At 51.3% G+C, this 10,259-nt stretch overlaps 1 protein-coding gene across 1 annotated transcript; it reads left to right on the forward strand.

Moving 5' to 3' along the window:
- Window positions 1-432: 432 nt before the first annotated feature.
- Window positions 433-2,659, forward strand: SPINK4 (serine peptidase inhibitor Kazal type 4). The gene is made up of 4 exons (XM_088531999.1): window positions 433-493; window positions 1,624-1,658; window positions 1,834-1,940; window positions 2,604-2,659. Exons 1-4 carry the CDS (start codon window positions 433-435, stop codon window positions 2,656-2,658), a joined length of 258 nt encoding a protein of 85 aa, XP_088388125.1. The 3' UTR covers window position 2,659.
- The last annotated feature ends 7,600 nt before the right edge of the window (window positions 2,660-10,259 follow it).

A 10,259-nucleotide genomic window follows, 5' to 3' on the forward strand; every position in this document is an offset into this window, starting at 1 on the left:
TCCCCTCGTATTACACCAGGTCACAGATCATCCTGGATTTCCTGATTTTTTACCCCACAAGTCCCCCAGCCCACAGGGAAATACCTCTCACACATGAAGAACGGCAGCTGCGCTGATCCAGAGAAAATATTCCTGGGAGCAAGCTGGAGGGAGTGAGAGAAGAGGGACAGCAGAATTTCCCAGTGGGACCACAGAGCACAATGGTGTTAAAGCAGCCCCAGTTAAAGCTGATGGGTTATCAGCTCCGGGGCTGGCTCAAGGGGAGGCGAGGGAGCCCAGCTGTCTCTCTAGGTGCACAGTCCTGCTGTTCCCAGCACACACCAAGCTGCTCAAAGTGCTGGTTTTCCCAGCTCCAGAGAGATAAGCCAGTGCCCTCCCCTATAAAAGGGAGAGCAGAGCAAAGTGTACGGGTGCACCTGAGTCAGCAGCACCATGGCCGTGAAGGAGCTGCTGCTGGTGGTGGTGGTGCTGGTTGCTCTCATTGCTCCAGGAGGTAAGTCCATTCTGCTGCCAGAGGCTCTCCCCAAGGTCATTTTAGAGGGACAGAGATGGAATGTGCATGGAAACTCCCATTTGGAGAGAGGGAGATGGTGGGGGTACCATCACATTACGAAGCTGGGAGGAAGACAAAGCTGGTGATGGCAGGGCTGGGTGCTGCTGGGCTTGGAGAAGAACACTTGGTGCTCCTCAGCCCACCAGGAAGAGCAGTCCCTGTCCTCATGGGCAAACAGAAGGGAGAAGGGCGAATGGAGCAGCAGGGCGGAGAAGGACAGAGTAAACACTCCACACGTTATTAGCAGCGTGGGGCAAGGGTTGCAGGCAGCTCATAGGCCACATTGCACTGGAGAGTGGGTGGACGGATGAAGAGAATGAAGCGAGAAGGGGAACCAGGATCCGGCAGACACAGCTTGTGCAGGCTGTAGCATACATGGGGTTGGCAGCTACTGCTGTTGCTGTCTCCAGGGAGAGGAGACGTGTGTGGCTTTGAAGCAGCACCCCACACTTAGTATGTTCAGGTAGGAGGCAGCGGTGTTGTAGGCTCTGGAAAATTGATGCTGCCTGGGTGCACACAGAGATGGTCTGTGCATGGCCACCTGGCTGCCGGGACATTCGTGCACCCCTCGCTCTGTACAAGGACTGTGAGTTATTGCTACTGTCTGGCCAGCAGCAGGGCAGAAAATGAACTCCCCAAACACAGCTGACAATAGCGATGCCAGCTGCATGGAGCCACCCAGCCTCCCATCATTGCAGAGGTTACTTGTCCCCATGCAGCCCTGCACCCATTTGCATTTCTGCAAGTATGTTTGAGATTCTGTGGAGCTCCCAGCCCAAAAACTGTGAGGAAGGGTTGTGGGGAGAGAGGGGACCTATGCCCACCAGCTCAGCCAAGCCAGGGAGGATGGGGCTGGCATGCAACCTATGGGTCTCCACTAATGAAATCCACAATGCTTTTCCTCAAGAGGGGCCCTAAGTGTGCTCTGCAAAGCTCTGCCTTCCCTCTGGTTTGGGTATAATCCCATATTAGTGCCTTATGCTCCTACCACCAGGTCTCCCTAGGAAGGTTGATCACAGGGGTTGCTTTATTCCCTTGCGTCCAGTTCATGGCACTCTGCTCTGTTTCAGGGGCAGAGCTGAATGAAGGAAATAGCCTGAGGAGGGTAAGACATTTCTGTTCTCTCTTGTTAAGGAGCTAAGAATGAGCTTTAGCTGCCTTAGCGCCCAGCACGCCTGGGACAGAGGCTGCTCTCGGGAGCCGAAGGGAGACGAATGCCCCTCACGGCAGAGGCGGATGCTGCTGGCACTGAGGTGGTTGCTATGGTTTCTCCTTTCCAGCCCGTCTGTGCAGGAAACCTGGAGGCATGCCCCTTGCTGCACCTGCCCGTCTGCGGGACCGACGGGAACACCTACGCCAATGAATGCATGCTCTGTGTGCAGCAGAGGTAAGCTCCTGCGCCTGGTGAAGAGCTCCCGGGGTTGGGTGCATCGTCCTGGCTTCCTCTGCAATCACAGTGCTTGGGAAGCGGGCTTGTTCCTGCTAGCAAAGTGGAAGAGTGCACTTGTGCACCAGCCGGGCCCCACACTGGTCTGCAGAGCCCATGGGCTTTGCCCTCACATGCTGCTCAATATCCAAGGGTAAACTTGACTGTGTGCCCGCCTCTTGCCTGCTGTTTCTTGCCCCTTCCCTGGCACTGTTTTTTGCTGCCACGCAGCCAGAGATGGAGTGGTTTAGCTCATTGCACAGGCAGAAAACCAGTCTCAAGAAGGAGCAGAATATTTATGCACTGGATAAGCTTGCTAATCAGCTCAGCCTGTGGCCACATGATCAGGATATCCAAAAGAAGGGATTAGGAGTTGCTGGTCAGGAGATCCGCCAGCATGAGTGCCTGCAAACTGGCAGCAAATCAGAGAAAATAGAAGGTCCCCCCCGCAACCTGTACTGCCTGGGATTAGAGAGGGGAGAGCTGCACTTAAACATGTAAAGGGGTCAACTGAGCCTCCAATATGAATGTTGGGCACCACGCACAGAAGTCCTCGGTCAGATAGGAGTCCTGAGTGTGAACATTTTTGAAAACTCCTGCTTTCTTTTTCTTACATTTCTCTAGGAAAACCAGGCAGGACATCCGGATTTTGAGGAATGGGGAGTGTCAAGGAGTCTGAGCTTGCTGGCAGCTTCCTGAGCCATGGAAACAGGTGATTAACTGATCCTGTGTGCTCTGTGTCGATTGCACGCCTCAGTCAGTGATGGTGAATAATAAAATAACATGCATCGTGCTCACAGGAACATATTTATTTCTGCAGCATTATTTTATGAAAGGCTGAGGGAAAGGAGCAAGTGCCAGTTCTCACAGAGGGATGCTAAGAGTTTACAGTCAAAACGTTACTTTCAGATCCACATCACGTACAAGGGAACTGCACGGTATTTGCACCCACATTCATGTGAGAAGTGCCATATGAAAGCAGCAAGAAGCAGGCGGAGCTTTGAGATGCCAGTGAAGAAGGTGTTGAATGAAAACAGTTTTTCTGTAGGAAGCAGTTGCATGAATGGAAATGTAAGGTTCAGCAGCATGGGAAAATATGACTTTCTTTTCCCTAGTTCCCTGGTAAACACCTTGCTTTCCAGAACTGATTCATACTGACAGCAGGAACCTCTGCACTTCTCTTATTAGATGCTCTTCAGCTTTCCAACCAGAATGGCTGCACAGGAGCAATCAGAAGACAAGGGGAGCTCTGACAGAGAGCCCGAGGGGACACTCTGAACCCAGGGACTCCAGATCTCCACTGCAGCTCGGGAGGGTCCTCCAAACTGAACCAAGGTGCTGACTCCCCAGAATTGCTCTCTGCCAATTGCAGATTCTCAGGATCAACCATCAAGTTTCAGGCCTAGGTTGCTCCAATTCCCTTGTCTTATTTGGGACAGTGGCCAGGTGTGTGAGGAGTTCCTTTTGCTCACAGCAATGGAGATCAGAGGACACTGGCTAAGCTAGAATTCTTGTCCTGAACCCAGTTCAGGAAACTGAGTTTCATCTGCTCCAGGTGTTGTACATCTGGACAGCAACTGACTGAGATTTCTGATCTGCTTTAGCAGTGTATTAGATGGCCTTGAAAAGTGCTTCACAGTGAATCAGAACACTTGAAGGACAGGCCTATGCTCGCCATAAGGGATCAAGCTGCTATCACTTGCTGACTGTACCCACTCAATTCATCTACAAGCACCTGTGGGAGGGTCCTGGTTGAGTTGTACGGTCAGATGAGCTCCCTGTAGTCAGTGCCCACCCTGTGAGTCCAACATCATGGCCATCCTACTGGGCCAGCTGGTCATGTAGTCCCCCACCACCAACCAAAAAACACCTTTTCCTCTTCAGCACCTCCCTGTAGCCACTGTCAGGGATGCCTCAGTTCTGCAATACAAGGCAAGGCCATCATTGAGCAGTTCAATGTTGTGGCTGAAAATAGGATTGAGGACCATAAAAGCAGCTATGCTTGGTCAGACTAGGGATCCATCTGACCTCAGTTCAGTACTGAGCAACAGCAAATACCTGGAGAATTAGGTGATAACAACGCAAATCTGCAGAATTCCTCAGGATGCCAGCCTTTTTCTGGACCAAAAGTACTTGTCTTTTAAAATCTGTCTCAGGTCTGTCCCTCTGGGCCTCCCTCAGTCAACAGGCATCGTGTTTGCCTGTTGTTTCAGCGCCCGGGTTGCGAGCGGAAGAGCAGAGAGTGACGGGTGTGTTTGCTGTGGCTGGGGTAGCCAGTCTGTCCTGCTGCCTCTTCTCCGGACAGCTCCCCATGTCGCCACATGAAGGAAGCTCCTAGGTGCAGCCACCACCCCTAGAAGGCCCCGTGGTGAACTCAGGTGCCACAGGCCTGGCATGGAGAGGTCTCAAGCCTGTGCTGGGACAGGGGCCAGCTGCCCTCCGGCATGAGGCGGCAAGTGCCTCTCCATGCAGGGCGCAGCGGCTCCACGCGGGGCGGCGCGCGGAGCAGCAACGCTGCTGCCCGCCACAAGGCCGCCCCATGTCCCTGAGGGATGCGGCTGTTTGTTTACAGAGGTTAGGAAGGAGTAACACAGGCAGCTGGCGGTGCTTCTGAAGAGGAAAACCACACGCGGCCGGCACAGCGCTGAGTGCTCGCCCGGGTCAGCCGCGCTGGTGCCGTGTGTGGGGGACAGACTGGTGGGTTGTCCCCCTGAACAAGAGCTTCCAGGCTTTGGGCAACTGAAGCTGTGGAGGGGGCTAGCATGGTAGGGAAGCACATGTGAGGTGGCAGAGGCACTCGAGGAGCTGCTAATAGCCCCGGGCTGGTGTCATGGCCAAACACTTGGCTGAATTGCCCCAGTTTCTCAACAACTGTTCTTTCTTTTAGGGGCGACCTTTACAATTTTGTTGGTTTCCCCCCAGCAAGGATTTGCAGTGTGAAAAAACACAAGTAAACACATTAGCGGTGGCAGCTCTGCAGTGTCATATGACAATATTCTGCTGAGTCAGGGTTGACTTATCAGCACTTAGCAGGCTTCAGAGCAATGGGGTCCTCCTGCCTTCGGTGCACGGTGCGGGGGGGCCAGGAGATGAGCTGAGCCCCAGCTGGAGCTGATGGAGCTGCTTCAGCCGCCAAGATGTTGGTCCTCGGCACTGCTGCTCTTGCGAGCGAAGCTCTCCCCTGGCAGCCCCACATCTCCACGTGCCACGTGAGCTCCTGGCCCGCCCTCCCGTATCAGAGCTCTGCCACGGCCACTCTGCTGGCACCACCCTGCTGCTCCTTTGGAAGCTGTTAGACCTGCCCCACCTCCACGGAGATGGCATGTAATCTGCACCGGACACGGACGAGGAGGAGTCCCAGGGCTAACGAGAAGGATAAGCAGAAAGGCAGAGGTGACCACAGTCTGCCAGGGCCCAGCAATGGAAATAGTGCATCTTAAGAAAGCCACCCATCGTTGCAATTCAGAAGTGGTGCTGGAGCTTTTCCGAAGAACTCTAGGAATCTTTCCAGTTTTCCTAAAGAGGGAAACTGAACTGAAGGAAAGTCTGGCAAGGACACAAGGCAGGCCTGATCTGCTCAGACCCTGGGGAGCGCTCCTCTGGGGGATCCCTGGAGAAGGCACTACCCTTGCCGTGAACAGTGGGCTGATGCCACGAGGATCCAAGTGGTAGCTGCATTTTAGGGATCTCGTACCACTCCTGCAGTAACCTGAGTGCACTGGAGTGAGTTTATGGGCTTCAGAGATAGCCTTGAGCATGACCAGTTGAGTATCACATGGAGAACAGTGCTGGTAAAAGTTGTATCCCAAATAGTATTGAAAGTTTTAGAAACTGCTTCCAAAGCTGTGATTTACCCTGGTCCAACAGAGCTGTTTTACGTGTGTGTAATCTTAAACACTCCTGTTGCATCCTTGCATGAGAAACTCTCAAGGCTTTTTGCAGTAGAAGGCTGATTTTCTGCCTTGCTTTACATGCAGGAATCAGGGACAGGATGACCCAGGTGCCCCAGCCCTCAGACCACACCGACCCTGGAGTGTGCCAGGAATAACCAATAAATTATATGCTCCTGTGAGAGCACAGGTCCAACATCATTCCTCCCGCTGGATCTAGTGGTGCTGCCTACTGCCAGCCTGCTCCATGAGGGATGATTTGCTCCAAGCTTATGGGTGACTGGGTAGAGTCCCTACGAGCCATTTGGGAATCCTCAGCCTCATCAATGCCTTGGTGGGAGTCTCTACAGATCACAGAAGCACAAAATCCCAGAGTGGTTGAGGTTGGAAGGGATCTCTAGAGATCATCTAGTGCAACCCCTGCTCCAGCAGGGACACCTAGAGCACATGGCACAGGGTGGCATCCAGGTGGGTTTGGAAGATCTCCAGAGAAGGAGACTCCACAACCTCTCTGGGCAGCCTGTTCCAGGGCTCTGTCACCATCACAGTAAAGAAGTTCTGCCTCACATGGAGATGGAACTTCCAGTGTTTCAACTTGCGTCCATTACCCCTTGTTCTTTCACTGGCCACCACCGGGAGTTTGGCCTCGCCCTCTCTGTATTCACCAGTCAGGTATTTGTAGATATTGATCAGATCTCCTCTTAGTCTTCTCCAGGCTAAACAGGCCCAGCTCGCTTAGTCTTTCCTCATATGACAGACACTCCAGTCTCTTAATCACCTTTGTTGCTCTCTGCTGGACCCTCTCTAGAAGGTCCATGTCCCTCTTGTCCTGGGGAGCCCAGAACTGCCCCCAATACTCCAGGTGCAGCCTCACCAGAGCTGAGTAGAGGGGCAGGATCCCCTCCCTCAACCTGCGGGCAACGCTCCTCCTGATGCAGGCCAGGATCCCATTGGCCTTCTTGGCCATGAGGGCACATTGCTGATTTGTTGATTTGTCTGGATTTCCCATCAAAGCGGTGCAGCTCTTGAACAAGTCACCAGAAAGCTTGAGCGGAAACCCAGTCATTGGGGATTTCCACAGTTTGGTTGCACAAAGTCATGGTCACCTGGACCTAGTGTTAGGGACAGTCCTGCTGTGAATGAGGGAGCAGGACTGGAGACGCAGGTCCCTTCCCACCAGCACTGCTGGGCCCTATGATCTGCTTCAGGGCCTGCGGGCAAACATTTTGAGCAGTTTATGTCCCATTTCACACCTCTCACAAGAGGTCTTTGGGGCTGGATAACACCTCTCTGCATCTCTGGGAATCAACTGAGAGACGAGGCCGCATCCTGCCCTGCCATCCAGCCAACTGTCGGTCCAACTCAAACAACATCCGAGCCACAGTTTAGCAGCAGTGAGTGTAAATTTCCTATGAAAAGTTGAATTACTTGCCACATAGAAGCACTAACATGTTTTGCAATCAGTACAGTAGGACCTGGGCAGACACTCACACACCTTTGCACCACGATAAGGAGAATATTATTACCCTGCTAGTGGCCTGGCTAGATAAGCATTTTTGGGCGGGCAGTCTGCATTTTTTTTCAAGCTCTCCTTTGGTTACACCACTAACTCCAGATGACCTTCCCAAGGAACTAAGCTTCTTTTTATTTAAAACCACAAGGAGCAATGGAGAGTTTAGGTAAAGACCACGCTTACTCGGACCCTTCCCTGCCACCTTCTGCATCCTCTGAGGAATACGCTGTGCCAGGTAATGCCGAGACCGCCCCTAACTCGGACTTTTGAAGAGTTAATATTCCTTGTAATTAGTGGCTTGTAAAGAAAGAGTTATTAATTTCAGGCTGATGCTTGGGGAGTGGTGGACACACATTCAACTGCAAAAATCCGTTTTTTTTTTTTTTTTTTTTTTCTATATTGTATTCCAGGACCTATAAAAATATTTTCAACTTGGATAAAATCCATCCACCACTGTCAAAATAGCCTGTAGACTGGCAATACAGTTTCATTGTTCTTCTGGCTGGAAGGATTTATTTCATTTCACCTCTGTACCTTTGTGCATTTTAGCTAGGTATTTTTCATCAGGTTGCTGACGTTTTAGACTTTTTAGGTCTTTCCTGCCTAGTGCTGGGAGGTGACAGGAAGCTTCGGGGCAGCTGCTGGATTGCACTCCTGGACATGTTAGAAATGAATGAGGGGTGTTTTCCAGATGTGCAAAACCAATTTGCTCCGGATGGGTTGGGAAGGAGACTTACTGCAAGCATCTAAAACTGCTTTTTTCTTTCTTTCTTTCCTTTTTTTTTCTGCTCTCTAGTCATTTTGAAAGAGAAAGGGGGCAAGTTTTGCCTGCACAGGGATGTGCAAGGGATTAAGTGGTTAAACTTGTGCAAATCCTGCTGCCGGGACTTGCAGCCACCTCTTCCCAGGCAGCTTCCTGCCTTTTGCTGCGTGGCTGGAAAAGTTATTTCCTGCCGGCTGTGCCCGGGACATCTCTGACACTGCTTTGCACTGCGGAGCAGCCTCCATTGGGGGAATATTCACCCGGCTGCGTGTCGTGCAGCTCAAGTGCAGTGGTTTTCGCTTCCAAAACTGACACCTTCTCTGATCGTATGGAGGCACCTCTGCCAGGGCTAAGAAGCTCTGTGCATGTTGTGGCCCTCACGTCTGTACTGTGCCCTGTTGTGTCCCTTCTCTTTGGGCCAGCGAGACTGAAGGTTTTGGTGTTTCTTTTTTTTTTTTTTTCTGTGAGAGGAGCTGTTTTCTCTTGCAAGACTTTGGTGTGCTCAGAGTAAAGGGGGCTCCTGTAACAGAGAGCTGTACGAATGCCAACAATAAAACAACAGAACAAAGAGACAAGACCACAATGGAGGATTGCTTTTGTTGTGGTGGTGGTTGTTGTTATTATTAGACAGCATCCGGAGCACTGTGAATAGATTTTGGCAGCTCAGGACAAGGACAAAAGCAAAATTAAATGGTCCAGAGCAGGGCCACCAAGGCTGTAGAAGGGTGAAGAATGTAATATACAAGGGGATGCCTTTAAATATAAAGGAAATTTTCTCACTGTGGGAACGGCGCAGGATCAGAGGGGTGTCTTCCAGATCTTCACTGGGCTCCTATTCTTAGCTTTCCTCTTTCCTATCTCATGCTATAAGAACAGGCTCTTATCAAAGCTAATACAAGCATCTGGGACACAAGAGCTCCAGTCCCAGCTCAGCCTTGGGAAACCATGTCACTTTGCCAGCTATCCCAGCTGGACAAGGTCAGGGCAAAATGACAATCCTGTGCTGAGACGAGCTCGTATTTTAGTGTGAGCTGAGGCTCTTCGTGGAAGGGAAGGAGCTGAATAGGATTACATTTGTGAGCAGCAGGTAGTAGTTTTGTTGCTTGTTCATTGTGTGTGTTTTGCTGAAACTCTGAAAACCTGTGCTGTCATGATTTCTTTTGTGGGAGTATATGTGTGGGAAGATTCCCCTCTCCCTCCAGGCTCCAGGGGAGTGTTATTCCTACCGAACAATGCCCTTTGTCTAAAGGGAATGACTTCATACTACCTCATCTAAGTCAGGTCTTTATTATCACAAGCTGGAGTCCAAACTAGAAAATTGAGGGCTGTCTAGATTAGAAACCTCAAGGCCTATTACCAGATGGTCATGGATGTTGTCTGCAAGTTCCAGGACATGCAGAGAAATTTGGAATGGGCCTCAGTGAAGTCCAGGCATTTGTCCAGCTGAAGGTGGCTGAGATGTCTCTTGCGTCAAGGAGCCGCTTGCCACCTTTATTAGCCTAGATGGACAGACTTAACTTAGGTTTCTGAAGGCATCTCACATAACTTGGGTACCTGGGGCCCTAGAGGTGAAGAATTATCTTGCAACCTGTGCTGATGTGTGGCTGAGGAATTTCATGGTGCCCTCATGCCTCGTCTGCCCCAGCTCCTGATAGTGATGAGCTCCTGCGGCGGCAGCAGCAGGAGGAAAATGACCACAAAGAAGCTGGAGTAACTTACAGCACAGGTGCCTGGAGCTTAGCATGGAGTGTCATTTGCTCCTACCTGCTGGTGCTGCTTTGGCAGTGCAGTTCCCCAAACTGCTGTTTACCAAGACCTGCTTCATGACAAAAAAGAGCCTAGAGTCTGGTCACCTGGGTCAGCAGCCAGGGAGGGATCATTTTTTGCCTTGGCCAGGATGTCGTATTAGCACACATTTTGTTCTTGCAGATGTCATCATCACGCGCCGCTTGAGAGACCGGGAGTTGCTCCGGAAAAGAAAAGCAGAAGCCCAGGAGAAAGACTCAATTCAGTGGGTTCTGGGGTAAATTTTACTGACACCACGGAGTCATTTTATTCTACACCTAACCTATGCCCAGACACAGCAGCCTAGTAACTCTGTGCTCAAGGACAGA

This window comes from Tinamus guttatus, unplaced genomic scaffold (genome assembly GCF_059628265.1).
Source record: "Tinamus guttatus ecotype Peru unplaced genomic scaffold, ASM5962826v1 Tinamus_guttatus_pri_ptg000446l, whole genome shotgun sequence".
NCBI lineage: Eukaryota > Metazoa > Chordata > Aves > Tinamiformes > Tinamidae > Tinamus > Tinamus guttatus.

Bases quoted from the DNA above. Each gene is read 5' to 3' on its own strand.
- SPINK4 (XM_088531999.1), top strand. From the start codon at position 433: ATGGCCGTGAAGGAGCTGCTGCTGGTGGTGGTGGTGCTGGTTGCTCTC. The intron at 494-1,623 runs GTAAGTCCATTC...GCTCTGTTTCAG, and splicing joins TGCTCTCATTGCTCCAGGAG to GGGCAGAGCTGAATGAAGGA. The intron at 1,659-1,833 runs GTAAGACATTTC...TCTCCTTTCCAG, and splicing joins AAGGAAATAGCCTGAGGAGG to CCCGTCTGTGCAGGAAACCT.